Source organism: Rhamphochromis sp. 'chilingali' (genome assembly GCF_963969265.1).
Source record: "Rhamphochromis sp. 'chilingali' genome assembly, chromosome: 2".
Taxonomy (NCBI): domain Eukaryota; kingdom Metazoa; phylum Chordata; class Actinopteri; order Cichliformes; family Cichlidae; genus Rhamphochromis; species Rhamphochromis sp. 'chilingali'.
In genome coordinates this window covers 51,844,290-51,864,657 of record NC_137930.1, presented here as the reverse complement: position 1 = coordinate 51,864,657, position 20,368 = coordinate 51,844,290, and the positions used below count along the sequence as shown (strand labels likewise).

General features: G+C 39.9%; 1 protein-coding gene across 1 annotated transcript in view; it reads right to left on the bottom strand.

The window, feature by feature from the left end:
* The window catches only part of nell2a (neural EGFL like 2a), a 92,397-nt gene that overhangs the window by 63,320 nt on the left and 8,709 nt on the right, over positions 1 to 20,368 (bottom strand). The window contains exons 3-9 of the mRNA XM_080868232.1: positions 12,349 to 12,499; positions 10,970 to 11,143; positions 9,913 to 10,009; positions 7,747 to 7,819; positions 6,642 to 6,724; positions 6,130 to 6,258; positions 3,821 to 3,923 (exon numbers count right to left, since the gene is read on the bottom strand). Of these exons, the coding sequence (XP_080724358.1) occupies positions 3,821 to 3,923; positions 6,130 to 6,258; positions 6,642 to 6,724; positions 7,747 to 7,819; positions 9,913 to 10,009; positions 10,970 to 11,143; positions 12,349 to 12,499 (810 nt within the window). The remainder of the gene's footprint in view (positions 1 to 3,820; positions 3,924 to 6,129; positions 6,259 to 6,641; positions 6,725 to 7,746; positions 7,820 to 9,912; positions 10,010 to 10,969; positions 11,144 to 12,348; positions 12,500 to 20,368) is intronic.

The window sequence follows — 20,368 nt, the reverse complement described above, 5'->3', positions numbered from 1 at the left end:
CCAACCAAAATTCACCGAGCCTGCAGCAAAAGAAGCAGCAAACTGCGCTTCACATTTGATCAATGTCGTCATGAATTCCCTCTGACTTTTGCTGTTTTGCTTCCACCACGATAAAAATCACACTTCCTGCACAGCTCTCTCTCTCTCTGTACTTCAGGAACAGTTTCCCGTCTCAAATCTGTTTTCTGCATTATTCATTCGCTTATTACCCACCAGTCTAGCGTTGTTTACAGCGCTTTTTCTTTTTTCACTTAAATGACCTCGGACAAGAAAGCCTAATTTCTGCTGTTCAATACTGAAGAAATTTAAATTTCTTAAAATTATGCAAAATTGCAGAATATTTTTAAGGTTATCTGCTATAAAAAGCCAGACCAGGAAAATCTCCTTCATGTTTTCCTGTGTTTTATTCTCAGTTACTTTCACACAAAGGCATCTGCTGTGATTTTCACAATTCTGATGAAGTCTCATGTGTATCAGTACTGATAAATGATCAGAATTATAATATTTCTGACTGTCTGAGGCTAAATTGAATCAAATCAGGACTTTGAGAACCGGAATTGAATGGATTATAGAAATCAGTGATGATACTCAGCCCTAGTGAGCAGCCTAGGCCTGAGAGAAGTGGATGTACTGTAGCTGTGGGTAATAAGAAAAGATGAAAAGAACTATTGATAACTTTTTTGTTAAGTTAAGGCCTGATCTGTCTGAAATTCATAGCCAGTGCTCTGACACGGTGCCATCAATATTTGAATGCTGAAAAAGCACAGTGTATCCAGAAAACACATTATATGCTGCAGTAAATGCACTGCCCAAGTGTCCCCTCTCCCCACGGCCTTTCAGCAGCAGACAGCAGCAAACAGGTCGTCAGAGGAGGCCAAGATGATGATTAAGTTTTTAACATTTTCTACAATATTGACAAAGCACTTTAAGCACAAGTTTGTTAGTTAATAATTTAGAAATTAATATTGTCTGTATGGACTTCCCCCCCCAAAGAAAGTGCACATGTAAAACTGCGGTGTTAAGCGATGCGGTTGAAAAATTTGAGTGCGCCTAACTTTTGTGCCGGTACGCCTAAATTTTTAAAGTTAGGCGTACCGGTGCGCCCATGTCAAAAAGTTAGTCTAGAGCCCTGAATGTGTAATTGAATTTGTAGGATCCAGAACTGCAAAAACTAGCAAAAGCAACAGAGTGGCAGCTAACAGTAAACCCATTCCTGTTTTGTAAGTTGTCTAACTGTTGTACCTCTGGTGCACCTCTTATTAATTTAATTAACACCAAAGCAGCTGAAACTAATTAATAACGCCCCCCCCCCCTCCCACACACACACCCTACTGCTACTTAACTAGCCAGTTTAATATCCCAGAGGTTTAACTGACCTGATGCTATACTCTGATGAAAAGGTGTTCTTTTAATGTTTTGAGCAGTGTATATATTCTCTGACATCATACAAATGATTTAGTATGATGTGGGAAAATCATACTGGCAGAGCAGAAAGATTCAAATATTTTGAAAAGAGGTCAGAGTGACATGTAAGAAAATTATCTCAAACAGAAATTGCACAAGCCCTGAGCTCATTTCTACTTGGTTTATATCCAGACAAACAAAATTACTTCAAAAAAAGGAAGCAAACATTTTGACCCTTGTTTTTTAAATGCCACAAAGCTAACAGCATTGTTTTAGAAAATGACCAAATGTTACAAACTAAAAAAGACAAATGATGTGAGAGCTTCCATTTGAAATAATAAGTTAAAGGGAAAGTAAGGAGTGTTAGAAATTGTTTAGGGGACCTTTCTTGAAATTCGTAGATGATGTGGATCTAACAGGAAGTTGATCTGAATTGCTGTTGTTTGTAAAGAATAGAGGCTCTTGTTCAGATTGTGAGGTTTTTTCTTGTTTCATCTGAAAAAGATTTGACTCATACTGTTCTCTTTTTGTAACTGCTGAACCCAAATCTGTGCGTCTCCGCTCAGCTGTGACCGCAAACACTAGTTAGATGTCAAGAGTTATTTAACAGTGCTGTTTAACGTGCATCACACACTCTGTCCTTATTATTTACACTTTTTTTGTGAGGCCTTTTTTTTAAAGCCCTCAGGTGAATACAGTTGAACCAAATCAAGCGTGTCAAACTCAATTAAGTAACAACAGAAGAAGTGATGGCATAATTAATATGCAGAGGGAGAAAGCACTCCTGAGTGAGGCACTGAGGAGAAGCTATTTCATGTAACTGGGGGTTCTTGGGGTGGTGGAGGTTAAAATAATCACATGGGCAGAAAGCGTGTGTTTGATGAGCAGTTGGGGTCAGACAGATCTAGTCTGATACAAGGGGGAGAAATGATTGACACTGGAGGTCAGGCCCTATCACAAAGCAGCGTATCATAAAAGCGAAGGACTTCTGAAACAGCCATTTGGCGCTCTACTTGACAGACCCGGCGCTGTGAGATAAGCCTTTAATTTGGAGAGCAAATCATGTCTTTGTAGCAAGGAAACTTGCGGTACACTTCTCTCCAAAGCGAGAGCACGTGTAATTAGCTGTGTGTTTGTCTACCTCATTGACACAAGGGAGAATAGGGATATTGAGTTTAAGGGCATTACTTGCTACGTGTTTGTATTTGGGTAACACGGCAGCAGATTTACAGTCCCGCTTAAAGCCCCTGCGTATCGGCCTAGGCGTATGGTTCCGTGGAAAAAGATGCTGACACGAGATGATTAGCATCCCAGACTAATTGTCTCTTCCTGATAGAGAGTAAATCTTGTCTATTATTTGCTTTTGCAGCATTTTCACTGTGTCATTCGCTTACAAGCAAAGCAGGAAGAGGGATGGCAGAAGTGCGTGGGTGCTTGTGATGAAGAAGCTCTCAAATGAAGTCAGCCTGCACAAGACGTGGAGTCAAATCTGCTAAGAAATACTATACACACGCACAAAGTCTGGTACATTTTTCTATCGCTCATATGGTGTGTAACCTTCAACACATCTCAGGTGAGAACACCAGTTATTGAAAACACTCAGACGTACGGTAATAAATTCCTTTGCTTAATGCATGTGCTAGATTGTGTTCTATAAGTTGGCGGGCAGTTCTTTTTGCCTCTCAAAAGAAAATATATCACATCTGTTAAAGTTTCATTTGGGATACTATCAGCAGAATGTAAAAAAAAAAAGATAATACGATAATACCCACTGAAATCCATTTTTATTGAGAGGGGAATTGAGAGAATATGAGATGCAGAGTGCTGCGGTGAAGAGGCTAATAAGAGTTCATTGCTTAGGTCAAAGTCTTTCGGAAAAAAGAAAAAAAAACAGACCCTCTATGTAGCAATGTGATGAAATGGAATTATTTATCCAGCTAGAACATATCAGTGTTCAAAAGTTAATAAATGGACATTTATGGAGACACTATTGCCAGTGTGATTATGAGCATCGTTTTAGACCCTTCACATTCCCTTCCTCTTCACTTTTCTCACAGCCTCAACATGCCATGCCATAAATAGGAACTAGTTTACATCACATGCAGCGATCCCAGATTTACTGGCTCATGTCTGTGTGACTGGTGGCCATCTGTGTTTTGAAAGCCAGCTAGTGAATAATTGATTGGTCCATGTATATGCAAAAAGGATGGACTCATCTCAAGAGACATGTTAGGAGGTAGCTTAGCAACACAGCAGAGCCCTGGTCAATTGTCAGGCAGCCCTTGTGGAGGCGTTATATGTGCTCTAAATCTGGTGATGGAGGTTGTTTTGCTGTTATGTGTGCGCGTTTGTGCGCAATTGTGTCTATGATTGTATGAGTGTAGGAGGGTGCTGAGGTTAAGGGTACTTCACTCACGCTGGCACTCCTTGCAGCAGGCACCCTTTACGTAGGCAGGCGCTGTGCCCGCCGGGCACTGAGGGGGAGGGCAGGAGATGGCCTCACATTGCACCGTGCCATTCTGGTAGAGAGAAACACAACACTTAGTTTAAAGAGTGACTAGTAGAACTCAAGTGACACTGGGCGTTTGGTGCTTGAACTGATACATATTACTTCAGTATCAACAATTCTAAAAATCTGACTATATTTATATTGATTTTCTTTTTTGGAAATAATCGCCTAAATTGGGCAAATACTACATTTTGAACAAGATATATAATAATTAGGATTTAACATTAAAAAATAAGACTGGAAAAACTGAAAAACAACTAATATCGGGTTTTACCGATACCCACAATGATATTTGGTGATTTAAAAATCTGATATGTCGGCCAATATTGTTTTTTCTTTCAAACGCAAATAGATTTCCCCAATAATTGTCCTCATTAACATAATATAACAATGCTAATTAAATATAATCTTTACTTGGAATACTCGAGAACTCCTGGCAGTACTGTTTGGTGGTAATTGGTGGGGTACTGCAGGAAAGTTACAGAGCGCCCTCTGGTGGGCAATCTATGCAGTGTCGACACTCATAAAATAGTTGAAGGGTGTTTCTCACATCTCTTCCTTTTTAATTTATGTACTGGCTTTTATAAATGATGATGAAACAGCTAATATCAAAGGCTGATATTGGCTAATAACATTGTTTCTGGACTTCAAACATACATTGGAATTTCTGTCAGCCATTTTTAAATCCTTACTGTCCAACATACAATTGAAGCTAAACACAGTGGTCCATCAATAAATTATATTTTTATGAAGCTAGTATTTGTTGATTTTTTGGTAATTATGAACTACTACATTATGTTGATGTTTCTATTATATTGTTCACCCCATTTGTATAATTGGCATAGGCTAAATGCATGCAAGGCTGCTATTGAAATTAATGCATTTTAGACTGTAATTATGCCATTATAAATACATTATGAATCACAGGATGCACAGATGTTTGCAGCTTACTCAACCCCCCAAATCCTATGTTGCATCTTCTAAATATTCAGAGGGTTCTGGCCAAGCCGAGGACTATGAATACTGTGCTGCGAATCCACTAAACTGAAGATTTCTACAGTAATCTGCATATCTAACATATTTCAATACTATCTCCTTTTCTCTGGCTGTTACTGTAATTAACATAGTTTCCACGGATGAAAGCTCTGTGACAGCAACATTTATGAACCTGATCCACATAATTGATAACATCTTAATGCATGACCTTTGAATTTTAAAGGTCACAGCTAATTACCACACATAAGGTAAGAACATATCCCATTTAATGCCTTAATTGCAGCCCAGGAGTGGCAAAACATCTATCCCGACGAATGAAGCGATTTCATTGGATGAGTGGGTAGAACAAATCCCTGATGATAATTATCATCTGTCAAGTGCAATTAGGTGCGGTGCACTGAGAGATATGTGATTTCCTATCTTTTGCATGTTGGGCAGTGGTGCGCAAAGTCATCTCATTGGCTGGTTGGAGCAGTTCAGTAGCAGTGAATGAGTTTCATGTTCCGAAGCTGAGTAGACTGAAAGCCAGTGAAATCTGTTTGTCGATGTAGTACAAGCACAAGATCTCCAGCCGCTTATAATTCTTCTTTTGGCAATTATTCACACTTTGTGCAGCACAAAGTAGACCCTTGAGAGAATAGCGTATTATTAAGCACTGCTGTTGATGCGTCTAATCCTGAGTACTGTGGAGGTTTTTAATACAGTATCTTTTCTTGGGTAACTAGGGCAACCCTCAAGCTAGTGCATGAAAATAATGATACTACAAGCTGTCAACAACGGTGCCCCTGCACTTTGCACCTCTACCTCACCCAAAGCCCTATCTTCACACACTTGATCAACAGGGGTTCAAGACAAAAAGGCAGCTTACAATAAGAGCAGAGAATGTATGTCTACACACAGACGCTTGCACACACAGTCGCACATCAACTGAGGCATGCACACGATACAATAAATACAACAATGCATGATTAAAAATGCATGTTGTCAGACACAAATGCATATCCCATTCATACAAATGCCCGCACACATTCATATCTCGCTCACATGCCTGCAAACATATAATCACACACAGCGAGACAAGTACATAATTTCAGACCCAGTATGTTCAAATGCACACAATCACAAAACCGAATGTCCCCTCCCCTTTCTTTTTAATGGTCAGACACACACACACTAGCATGCACGCAGAAGCAGTCGAGCACCCTTGTGAGAAGCCCCACCGTGCATGTGCAATTCCTGCAGCCATCTGTCCAGCTTTCATCCTCCCTGTAGACGACCCCCTTGACGCTGCAGGTTCTCTCACAATAGCAGCCATCCAGCCCATTCATCTTCTCCTCCGCCCTGGACAGCTGCACCACCAACACCCCCCCCCCCCCCCAACACACCCGAAAGACAAAAACCAAGTAGAAAAGAAGACATGAGTCAGCCTCATTCTATGTCTATATTCACATGAAAAAAGGAGCTTCAAAAGCAAACCAGTAGCATCACAAAACTCATACTATTAACACCTCATACACTCTCAGTCTCTCCATCAGAAGAGAAAAGAGTTCATTAATAGGCAGAGCCAAATGTTAATACGGCTCTGAATGCCTGTTGCAGTGAATGTTAATAACAGAACCGTACTGACAAGGGGATATATTTTACTCATTTAATTCAAAGGAGCAATTACCGTTCCTCTCTCTGTTTTGGATTAAATGTCAAATCAGCACAAATAACATACACATTACATTACCTTGCTGGATGTTTTTGCAAGTATATCCTGTAGCTCCATGATTTTCTGCACTAGTCCATGGAAATCATTGCAGGTTGGACATGCTGACATACAAGGAACAATACAAAAGTAACTTAGGTACGTGCAATAACGTGGTCATCATTTCTAAAAATCTATGTTAACTGCATCATAACTATAGCAGATAAAAACCTGTCTAACCATATAACAGTTTTTAAACACGTTTAATAGTAGAAACAGTTCAGTAGTTTAACAGTAATAGTTAATAATTAATAATAACATTAATAATACTTGCTAATGTTTTTTTCTTTGAAGGAGGAAATTTCACTTGTTATTTTATATTACAAAAAAATGTCCTCTCTGTAAAAGGGTGTAATTTACTGGAAAACGCATTAAGCAAACTTTTTGAGGGACAGGAACATATAATCCATGTGAAAAATCATTTTAAAGCATGAGGTGTGGGTGTGTGGTTTTCACTCTCTGCAAAAATAGTTTTTGTCTGCAGAAACTCTAACAATGAGATAGGTAAAACAGCCACCTGGAATATAAAAAAGGTTCCTAGTGAAAACACATCATCATAGCGCACAATAAAACATTTCACTGTACAACCAGTGATTGAATGGGGAAAAAAACATTGCATCAGAACATTTCTAAATCAAATAGTCTCACAGATTGCCACTTAAAAGTAATGTGAAACCGATTTCTGAAATATGCCTGATACAGTTTATTTCATCTAGCATATTTTCTCAGATAAAATTTCACAGCTTTTTGCACTGATATAAACAGCTGGTTTCTTTGTCCTCGCAAAACTGAATAAAACTGAACCATCATCAAAATCGTGGCAACAATGAGGATAACGATCACACAAGAAAACCCACTTTTTGCTGATTGACTAACTGCAAAACACCCCACAACTGTTAAACGCCTTAGCGCTACTCAGGATTTAAAAATACTACTAATAATAAATAATAATATCAAATAAATACAAAATGTACGTTTTATCTATACTGTGATCTAAAAGTGGGGTTGCAGGTAAATAAGTTAAAATCGGTGTAAACTAAGTTTGAGGGTTATTCAGAATCAACAGTAATGGGATTACTGCACTCACTTCTGTTAAGGTCTGGACACTGTGAGATGTAACCCTGTGGCATCACCAGGATCTCCACGTCCTGCATCACTCCCTACATACACAGACATAACAACCTTTTGATCATAGGGAGTAACACCTCATGCTAAAAAGAAGAAAAATATAGAAGAAACATCAAGCAGGTGTAGTAAATACATGAGGACTTTGAGAGTTGGGAGTGTGGGTAGGGTGGTAATATTTCTCTAAGTTGTCTAACTAATTAATGTTTGAGATAATGTGGGACCCAAGCATATGTATCCTCACAAAAATAAACAGGTAGAATTGTGTTTTTCACTGTGAAGTATGACAGACAGGTTGTTGGGTGATTGTTGGATAATATGTGTCCCAGACTGTCGCTCTGATCAATCATCTCATATCTGCAAACCTACAGGAGGTTAATTATGTGGCCAATTTAGCTGGAACGTGGTTTTTTTTTTTTCCAATCTCCTCTGATAAGCATAAACAGGAGATAGAGATTCAATCATTTCACAAGTCCAAATTGTCCTACGTCCGAATCCCAAACACATACCTGTGTTCAGACACTCTGTTGCCATAGTAACCAGGTCCATTTCACTCCATGGGTGCATTTATTACCTTTACAGAAGTGGAACAGTGCAACTTAGGAGAAATTGTTTTTTTAAATTGTCTCGCCACTTCAATTTGCCAACCATAAATGTAAAATCCTGGGGAAATTATTTGCTGATTTTTCACGGTAACGTGCAGAAATGGCAGAAGATAGGAGCTGTGTCGATCAAATTTGAAATAACACTATTTACTTACCGGCACAGTATAAATTCTGCAAAATACAACTGCTACAAACCATAAACAGAAACTGTGTTATAATGTGTATTGCATATTACTTGCACATTATTGTTTTGTTTAAACTAAGATGCCAAATTACAGTTATTTGCTTGCATCGCTGAATAGGAAATTTTTAGTGGTTAAATATTGTTGTGTTTGTGTGAAAGAAGGGAGCTATTATTTAATAACTGTGCCCAACAATATTTTAGAAAGTAAAGAGGGATTTTTTTAATGGGCAGTGAGAAAATACTTAATATTAACACATAGAAAAAATTAATCCAGTTTTTGATCTGCAAAAATTAGATACCCTACCAGGCCAAGAAAAAAGTGAACTACTGAATAACTTCAGTTACTAGATAAGACATTTAGTTATCTATAGTGTCTGAATGTAAAAAAACAAACAAACAAACTTCTTGAGTAAAGAAGCAACAGTGCATGTGCTCTGTCTAAAGTCTTAATGATGATTTTCTCATTTTTAGCTAACACATACAGATATTGACCATTTCTCTATGTGTGTGGGCGTGCATGTGTCCTAATGAAGTAGTTTTTAAAAAAGACGAAAGAAAAAGAAAAAAAGGAGATGTCTTCCCAGCAACTAATCAAGGATTCACAGAGTGGCGAGGAAAGATGCTGCTGTGTGACAAGATTAGTGGGTGACCTCCAGAGCTTCTTTCATCAACCAATTAACACAGAGGAAATTCAAATGCCAGGACATAGTGTATAAAGCATTAACAGGTACACATACACACAGCCATCACCGCACCATCAAACACAGACCTAGTCACCAGCAGATTGATTAAAGTAGTTAAAATTGCTAGTAAGCTGACATTTTGCCCCAGCAAGTCTCCCCAGGTGGGAAATTTGGGAGTGCGGTCTAGTCTGAAAGAGACGATATAAGTCTCTCTGTCTGAAAAACAATACTATAGACTAAGCTTAATGAGCATAGTCCAGAGGCTATTTAATGATTTCTCCCAAATAAGCATGGTGGGGGTTGCTGAGATAATTGCACTGGGCTTAGCTGCAGACTAAGGCACAGGGAACAAACAGTGACAAAAAAATGTCAATTCCTAGGGTAGGCAGAGCAGCCCTCAAATTAAAATGGTAAGCCTTGAGAAATGCATGCAATTAAATCCAACAGCTATAATAAATAAAAACAAACAAGCCAAACAAAGAGGGAAAGGATACAGTATAAACCAAGACTGAGTACGGGGTGAAAAGATGGTGCCGCAGCTGAAATGAATTACTTGTTTGTGCTATTCTGAATCATTTATGGCTTAGTAATGACAGATCAGGAGAGGCATCAGCATGCATATATTCTGGAAAAGAGGTTTTTATTGCAGCATTAACCTTGAAGAAGCCATGAGCAGCGTTTCTCTGTCCGAGCCAAAAGGAAGTATCCTCGGGTATGTCCATGTAGGGAGGTTCCACCACCCGCTCATAGATCCTGAAAAAACATGATCATAAATTGGTCAACGGCTAAAATCACAAAAAAGTCAGTTATGCTACCTGTTTGGCTCATGTGATGAAAAGATGCCCCCCCACCCACACTGCAGGTCCTGCCCTTTTAAATCCTTCTGTTAACTCTTTCCCTATGCAGGGTATAGATAGCCACATGCTTTCTTGGATGCACATGGCGTTGCCGTCTGTTCTCTTATCGTGCCAAGAAGGATCATCACACGCAAACAGTGACTCCCATGTCATAGTGAGCAGCAGAGGCATGTAAAAACGCCGGTTTCCTCAAGGTGAGTTCAACCTGCGCCGGACCCATGAGACATATGGCCGATGTCGATACATGCATGCCAGAGTCAGCAAGTGAACACGGTCCATACACAACGCAGCATGTCATGGCCTAAAAACACAAACCATAGTTTAAAGCGCCGTATTGTTACCTAACAGGTTTTGGTTTCACTATTGTCTTTCAGTGAGTTTCTGCTTTTGGAGAGATATTACACATTGTATTTTTCCATGCAAAGACACAGACAAAAAAACCCTGAAAGATGATCCAGAATAGATTTGATCACTTAGTTTAAAGTAATTTAAAGTCCTATTTAAATTAAAGCACCACATGCTAATTCAGTATGAGAAATCTCTTTTTTCCCCAAATTTAAAATCGGTATCTCTCTAAGCCTGGAGTCATTGCAATAATTTTTACATGATTTAACATAGCAGTATCTATTGCCGTGTGAGTTGGAGGCTTACAAATGCAACTCATTGCAGAAACTCAGAAAACAGATTTTATGTGAATTAATTATATTATGGCAGATCAGGTCATTCAGATAATGAAGGTCCTTGCGCAGTATGTTGCATGAGATTAGTACATGCAAAGTTTGAAGCTGATACACAAGCGACATTTAAATCTGTATTTTTCCTTTTAAAAGCGAAGACTCTCAATCCAGGATCTTACCTGTTACAGTCCACATGTAGTATGACGTGAGATGCGCTGACGGCGACAGAGACCTTGTGCCACTGGTCGTCAGCCAGGCTGTAAGGGAACACCTCCGTGTGATCCTGCTGCCCTTTGGTGCGATAATGAAGGCGTACTTCACTCCGTTGGCCACTGCTCTCGAGCTCCAGGAACCTGCAACACAATAGTTCCAGCAACTTAAGTAAAAACCATGGTAAGTTCTGTGACACCTTCCTGCGTCTTACAGTGTTGCAAAGTCGTGTTGCTTAAAAAAATGTATTTGTCACACAAAGAAATGCAAAACTGTCTGAACTCCTCTATTAAGAATTTGATCACATTAAAGGCTAAACATAGGGGTGCTGTATTGCTGTCTAATGCAACATCAGCAGCACACAGCAATGGCCCGCATGCAGCGATTCAACTCTTTACGTTAGAGCATTAGTATTCCAGGAGAATCCTCTTCTCCACACCACCGAGATTCACCCAGCACAGCGACACTAATGGAAAGAGCTGCCGATACACACTCATCACCTCAGCGTTTTAAAGACAGACTTATTTGAACAAGAGTCATTTTCAAGAAACATTATTCAAAAGAAAAATAGACAGTGTAGCAATGGAATTGATTTATCTGCAAACCACATCTAATAGATTTACTCTCCCCTAGCCGTGCATGCACATTCATCTTGACTCCATAAACGCGCTAGCTAACACTTTGGATGCTGAATTATTTCTGCCATGTTTTAAATGAAACCATGCAGTGCTGCTTTGTTGCATATGAATGGCTGGGAAGGCTAATCATCAGTGGGAGAAAGTCATTAACATCCCTGTGAGCTCTCTTCTCAGGACCGACTTTAATGTACAGACTGTTCAATCAACGCATTATGTGGAATTTAGATTGCTGTTCTGATCATCCAACGGCTCAGCTACCACAAAGTAATGGAAAACATTAGCATGCTAACTGCAGATAGTGTCTCATCAGTTTTCGATTCACAATTACAGACTCGACGCTTGCATCGTTGATACTCTGGCATACAGGGTGATTTTCTTTGTTTATTTGACTAGTGTGTAAAACATCTAAATGCTTATCAAATACAAATATCCAGTCTGCTCATATGACAGAACAGAGAGTTACTAAATTTAGAGCGAAACTGCAATCATTGGGCAGGGAGATTTATTCTGACAGGCTTCACTGTACTAAATGAGCTATACTTTAGTTTCCCAGTGATACACATGAATCACTGAACTTTCTTAAAATGTATTTTATTTAGTGTATTCCATTCATGTATCTGCAAATAAATCCAAAATTAGCTAATGCTCCACTTTACCTGTGTACGACAAAAGCCGTTTTACACACGTGGTGAAACGAGAAGTGATCTTACCTGTGTTCAGAATGATGGATGGAGAGGATCACCCCAGAGTTCAGGTGATCCTGTTTGAGGGTCACCAACACAGTAAACTCATTCTTGCCTCTTAGCTTCTGGACCATTTGCTCTGAGACCTCCATGGGAGCTTTTACTTCCCTGGAGGACCCTGGATTAAAGACAGGGATTAGAAGAAATTATTAATACCATCAATAAATACGTCCTCAGAAAGACTGTCTATTCATCTGACCAAAACATCCCCACTGGGAAAATAAACTCCAGAACTAACAATGTGTCTTTAGCTAGAGCTGGATCAAGAGACCCTGAGTCTTTATGGGGTTTCCCATAAGTTTTTCTTTTTCACTCACTGCGTTTCACTCTTTGTGCTTACTTACTTACGTACTTTGCATTTAATCATTAATTATTATTAATTACTGGCTTTCTTCCATACTTTGTTTCCTGTTATGTCTCCCTCTTCCCTTCTCTCCCAAACCAGTCACCACAGATGGAAGAAACATGAGGAATCTTCTCATTAAAAAGGGAGTTGCTGTTGTGCTTTGGTTCTATATAAATAAAAATTAAATGAGTTATCTATTCTTTTTCAGCTCCTTTAACGATGTATGAAAAACAAAAGTTCTGGTTGAAACAGTGAATCGACACAACTTTTCCTTTTCCTTTTGTTGTTAACTCTATTGCCACTATTGATATATAATATTAACAATTTAGTAAGAATAACAAATTAGTCGATGTGAAAGTTATGAGTAAAATGTGCTCTAGTGAATCTGCTGTATTGTGGAAAACTAGACAACATTCTGCTGGGATTTTATAAATATTTCATGTAGTGACATAAGACAAGCCTGATAAATTTTAATTCATGAAATAAAAATCAGCACTAAACATTCAGAGCATACTTACTGGCACAAATTACAGTTTATTTATTAAAGTGAGAGCAAAATGCTAAAGAACAACAAAAAAGTGCCAAGCTTAAAAGCTTTATTAAGCTGCAAGTCAAATACTTCCCAAATAAAACCTTTGACATTTACTGCATTCATTTGGAAAACAGCTTGAGTACTGTTTTTGGTCCAAGAATTGTTCATATATATAGTTTATTGTAAACTCATGGCTTCCTAATAAAGGCCAGCTGCTGTAAATCTCACCTCAAGCAAAACTTCTGAAGTTGTCCGCCTGCAACAACCCTTTGCTGCCAAATACTGTACCAGCTGGACAGTGATGACCACCTCTGTCTAATATGCTGTTTGTCCTTTGTATTGTAGGATAATTGACCCACATAAACACAAAGAGACCTGAGAATGCTGTGTGGTATCTGATACAAACATTTTTTAGCTCCAGCATCTTCAAAGAGCTGTGAATTACATCAAAGTTGATCCCGCACATCCTGTGTTTTGTCAGAAACACTCATCTCATCAAGTCTTCAAAATGGGACTTCAGAAAACAGTGGGTAATGTCACGGTAGCTACATCCATTTTTTAAACTGTCTTCGACAGCTATTCACCGCTTCTAGTCAAAGGCGCGCCACAAGCCCTGTCATTTTGGAGTTGCTCTAACCTAGTCATCTACCATAATGATTTGGCCCTTGTTGTTCTGGCCTTTACACCCACCTACAACACTAAGGCTGTATCAGTGGATGATGATAAACAACAGTCAGAGTGCGTGACAACAGCTTGCCAATCAAGGTGTTCTTTTTTTTTTCCTTTTGACTTGTTTTCCTGTGTGAACACACAAGTTCACGTTCCCACATTTGCTCTCTTTCAAATTACCGTTGTGAACCACTCTCATCTCAAAATAAGCGAAAACAGAAGAGGAACATTTCTATTTCTAAAATTGGAGCTTAATGTAGCCGTGTGTTTGCAGAGATGCTAGTTTATCTCGTGTCTTTAACCTTATTTATGTCACCAGGTGTTGTGTGAGTTTCTGGTAAAAGACCCTGCTGTGTGTGAGGTGAGCACAGCCAGAGCAGGAAGAGATAGGTGAGCCACCTTTATGCATCAAACAGACTGATCAAGTTAGCAGAGCTATGATAAAAAGAACTATAATCCTAAAGCAAACTTAAGTGTAAATCATTTATGGCTGTGTGTGAACGTCTCTCTCCAGCTGGTTCTTTCTCTTTATGCTGGAAATGGGGCATAACCTCTTCTCTGTCTTTGTCTCTCTGGCCAGCAGTTACAGTGCAGCTGTATGTCTGGACCACATACTATGCACAATGTACAGCAGATTCCTCAATCTTAATGGTTGCATGGCAGCTATGGTATTGGTTATTGGCATAAGATAATTAGACTATGGAGAAAACTGCTCAACCCTAATGTTTACTATAACTTAACTGCTGCTAATATATCTTAGAAAATAACAAGTGCTCTTGCTAAAAAAGATCAACATTATTCATCATCTGTCATCATTTGCCAAAGGGGATAATGATTTCTCTCACTGGTGCAGGCTAACTTAAAAATCAGGTCAAGTTACTTACTCCTAGGTGTAGTATTGGAATAGCCGTATTAAGCTGAGGACTAGAGGAAAAATAAGTAATACGGGTGCTGGTGTGGATGGGAGGGTATTTTCTGTGTGTAGTTAGCTGGTAAACTCCTGTTCCACCAGCGTGCCCCCTTTCCCTCCCCACCAAGTCTACACAGACGTCTATGTTACTTTAATGGAAGCATCAATAAAAGATGACGTTTCTCAGAAGCAATCACATCAAAGAGCTCACTTCCAGCTACGGGATGCATGCACGATGCCCTGGCACACTTAAGCGCTCCAGGAAGCTAGCATGGTGGCTTTTCCTCAGTGTATTAGCATTACTTCCAGCTGGTGGGAGTAGCCAATTAACACAATGCAATGTGAAACTTCAAGAAACGCTGTGATGAAGACTGAATACGCATACTCATCACTTACATAAGACACAATGACAGCATGCTTTAAAAAAAAGGCCTGTTTCGATTCAGTTGCGGTACTTGCAGTGTACACTTATAGTGCAAGCATTAGTTTTTTTTTTTTCTTCTGATGCAGGCTTTTAAGCCCATTAGGTGCATATTTTGAGTCATTTCTCTTTAAACAAAAGCGTACACTAGATTTGTCTCACACCAAAGGAAATGCAGAGGGCAGGGATTCATGCATTTTGCATCACCAGTGGAGTATCATCCCAGTGACATTGGCCGGGGTGGGACAGATGGCCCAATGACTACAACAGGGTTTCTGCTGAGCAATAATCTGCTGCTATCAACAGATCCTACTTAGTAACCAATTCCAAATGGCACTGCTGACAATAATCTCAGAATGAGTTTGTTTTCATCAAATTATTAAATGGTAATTTAATCTGTAGTCAGATTTAATTGCTTTTATTAAGAAAAGTGATATATTTATTGTCATGGTCTCCTGCCCGGCTACATGTGTTGTTTGGTTTTCTCTCTCTCTCTCTCTCTCTCTCTCTCTGCCTGGGCGGAGCTCACTGTGGGCTCCCGCCCTTGGCCCACACACCTGACAACAATCAGCTGTCATCACCTAGGAGCACTATTTGAGGCTGGAACACAGATCCTCTCGTCGCTGGATGATTGTACTACAGACGTTAGTGATTCTCCCAGCACCTGTGAACCTGTGCGTTGTGAGTGACTTCCCTCTCTTCTGCTACAGAGACTTTCCTCCCCGGACCTGTGACCTCCCTGCCGTGTGAACGTGTGTAAGTTTGGGCAAGAAGACGTGAGCGAGTGTGAGAGCGCTTCCCCGTGATTCCCTGGAGTTTGGATTTCCCTTCACTGTATATATCGTGCACTAGTGCTGTAAATAAACTGTTTTTGGAGACGTCTAACCGCTCTGCGCTTGAGTTCCTACTACCAGATTGTGACATTTATAGTCTTTGATATTATGCACCGGTCAATCTACTGCCATGCCATGAGTTGAACAGAAAGTAAAAATGACATCTCAATCATGAGCAAAATAAGCACAGCAGGAGCATCTGTCAGGGCGGGGCCCAGGGTTGATGAGGCAGGGGGGATGGTAAGGATCAAGGAACCTCTACTACTTGTCTGCTCTACAACTTGGCAGCTATGAGCCATTGGCTATATGTGGACAACTCTCATCACCCATCTTATTACTTTAAGAGAAGGGGCATCTTTATATGGGTCTTTAAGGGCTTGTCGAGTAGAGGCTACGTTGGCATGGAGCAAAAAGATCTGTCTACACTGAATGAATTCAATCCAGCAAAGATTAAGTTAGCATATGTATTAGGAGCATCTCTGCATTCCTTTAAACATATACGTGAAAAACGAGTAGATGAGTTTGTGCTGCGATGAGTAGGACAACTTTCCCGTGTGCCAAATCAATAAGGCCCTGCTGAGGGGGGCCTTTGGTCAATTATATATTGGCAAGTGCCTGGATGGGACAGCCACCTGCTCCTAATGACCACTCTGATGTGAGCTACCGACACAAAATAGCTTGAAAATGATGACACGGTGCATAAAATTCTAATCAGCGTATTTTCGGTGCAATAACACATCTCACGTCATCTGTTGTCGATGTTTACAGGCTATAAGGAGCAGCTGATAGTGAAGAAGCTGCTTTTGAGACACACAGAGTTTTATCAGCTGACTAAAGATCTCCAAAAGCCTCAGGCTCAATAGCATCCCTCGGAAGCGCAGCTTAGGGCTACAGCCTAATCTTATCTCCTGGGTACATTCTGCTTTATTAGTTATACTCAGGCCACGATTTCCATCCCTCAGCGTCACGTCTAATCTTTAACTGTCTAACGGTCTTATTTTGTCTGACCCATGGTACACAAGCCGAGCACTCCCATTCACCCATCCACCCACACCCACGCACTCTATTCTCATAGAAAAATATTGGCAGAACCGCACCAATCATCAGCTAACACATTTAGCATTTCGAACAGGTGCCCCCACAGCACAGCGTGAGAGGCCAGATACGCCCAGCTTTGCCACAATCCTTTTCTCACACACTGCTTTCATGTCGACCTGCGCTCACAGAATGGGAGTTTTTCTAGTGAACAGACGCCGAGTTTCTGTCTTCCCACCACGCAAAAGGCATTGGTTAGCGATTTATAAATTTCTCGGAGTGAAATTGCTACTAAAAGCACCATCGCTGATATTAAGTATGAAGATTACAGCCTCGTTTTTATGCGAATAATGAAGAGTTTCGTTCTCCGGTCTCTAGTGGATTGCCAGAACAAAATAACACCTCCTACATCTTTTGCAACAACTCTTCAACAACAGTTTCCAAATAAGCGATGTTCCTATCAGTTAAGAGGGACTGAGCCATGAGCTGCAGAGAATGTATAAAGCCAAGAGGGGTCCAAATAACGCATTGATGCAATCAGAGGAGGGAAGACCCAACGCTGCCATAAACCATGTAAACTTGTCATATTACACAATGTTTTTACACAAGACATTTTATCTGCTGGCCTGAGTGTAGAGGGATGTGCGTGGGAGGGACAGGCAAGAGAATATCTCTCTTGGAGGATTAGAATAATGATAAACTCTCCGCCAGAAGCAAACTCAAAACCCTTCATTACTATCAATGCACACGCACAATCACCTGTGAACGCATGCACGTAGATGAACAGGTGTGGACAGCAACACATACGCAGACACTGTAATGCCAACATTTTGCCTAGCCTGTGCAACTCTAAACAAACACTGCGTCAGTACAGAGAGAGAAATGGATGCAGAGGTCTGCGGTAAGGTACCTCTACATACACTAGACACATATACAAAGACCAGCCCCCTAAAGGTCGTTACAGCTCCTAGATATTCCGCCACACTCAGGCAATCTGCATTCGGCGGACCATCTCCCCCCCTGCTGTGTCTCCACTCTCCTGGAACAAATACTAAACTGAGCCAAGGGCACCTCCAGTAGTGCCTTGGCCAGCAATATTTTCCCAATTCTCAGATCGCCTCCTCGGTGACCGCCTGTCTGACATTCACACATACACACAGCTAATGACAGCCTTCCAGCCACCCAACTGTATAACAACCCTGGGGGGATAGAAATATCTCCCCCTCCATGGTCACTGGAGCTCCTGTGTGGAACAGAGGATCAGGTTTGCCTCAGAAGGCAGCAAGCAAAAATGACTGGCCACAGGGAGTTGTGGATAATGTCAGTCATCAGGAAAGATTGGACAACTTTTCTTTGAAATACAGCACAAGACACAACGACTGCTGTATATCAAAGGATATGGGATTATTTTATATGAATATAAAATGCAGGTGGAATGGATCAAGCAAGCTCTGACCTCAGGTAAATTTTGCTTTTAGCTTCAGCTTCACCGACAATTCTGTTTGGTTCATCTTTAAGCAGAACAAAATGTTATGGTGTTAAAGATTGCTAAGAATAAAGTTCACATCTAACATTTATGTTAACATCTAATGTCTAACATTAGCCCCTGAGTCTTAAAAATGTTTTTATTCTGAAACCTGCTAAAGAAAATTGTCCACACTGCACAATTTTTCAAAATGTTTTGGGGAAAATTGGCTTCAGGCAGAATAAAGCAGACCTTTGTTACCTTACACTTTCAAGAAAAATTACTCTTGGTCCTGGAAAATTCTTGAAAGAATGAGTTTCTTGAGTTTCTGTACATATTATAGTCTTCTTGTTAGGTTTGTATTCATCCTACCTGAATACAATCATGCCTGTATTCATATTTTAAGGCTGGGATTACACTATATTACCTTAGAGTCCATTTGGCAGTTGCATGCACAGTTTGCACCCTTAAAGTGTAGTATCTGCACTGACAATTGTACCAGATCACAACAAATTAGAGGCTACATCTCCTCAGAGCTTCACGCACGCCCGCTGAAGATAAAATACACACCACTTGGACACTTACAGCACGTATGCAATATGCAATAAACCTGTGTTACTAGTCGCTGTAATCCAGCCCATATTGCCACAAAGCGATGCCTTCTGCATGCTGTTAGAATATGAGTGATGAGGATAAAATCGCTAATCTTTGTTCCACACAGAAACGCAGAACTTCAGCTTAATGTGAGGCTACGGCAGTGTGAGACAGTCAGCTAGGGATTTTCCACACTCAATCTCTTTTAGTACCAAATTATCACTTTCTTTTCCCATCCCTCTACGTTGGCTCATCAAGGAAACACTCTGTGAATCCACAAAGAAGGAATTTCATAATAAGGACTCTTTGACTTCAGGAAAACCCAACTGACTTGTCTGAGGCTGTAAGAGCTTCATGTTAGCTTCAGATTCACTTTGGAGAGCATTTTCACACGGAGCACGGAGGAATGTGGATTCTGTTCCTCTATTACTTTGGATATAGATTTTTTTTGAAGTCCATATGATCAACAAATTAACATGTAACTGATTTTAATTTACACACGTGTCAGTGATGCGTTTAGCAAAAAAGAAAGTTAACCTTTTTAACTATTCAGCATCAGAGTGTGAAAAAAGGCTGAGGAACTTTACCCAAGGTTTCTCAGAGCTTAGTGATTGTTTTTGTTTGGATTCATATTTTCTGTTATTAACTAGATGGTTTTATTGAAGGTAAAATGGTTTTAAGCATCTAGCTGAACTCTGCATATTTGTATTGATATGAGAGTAAAAAGCTTCAATCTCATTGAAAGTGAATGCAGCTGTCATGGACAGTGTGACAAAGGAAATCTGAGTGATGTCAGCCATTCTATTATCTTAGAAAAGATTTGTAGAATATTCATTTTAACTGAAAGCTTCTGCAAGCACTGAGAGTTTAACAATACACCAATAATGGTGTTTTTTAATGGCTCTTTCTCCATCTAAAAACCTCAAATTTCATTCTGTTTTGTAGATTTTGTATGCCAAATTAGTTGTGTTGATTCTTAGTTATTTTAAGGACTCCTGCAGAGCTAGATTGGTATGCTAGTTTTACCCCATTAGCACATTTTTCTATTTAATTATTTATGGATTCTTTTGGCACATTTTCCTACATTAAATAACATTTTCTTGTCTATTTCAGGAGGTTTTTTCCTTTTAATTGAATCTATTTGCATCGTGAAACTTCAATAAAAGAGAAGCAGCAAACGCA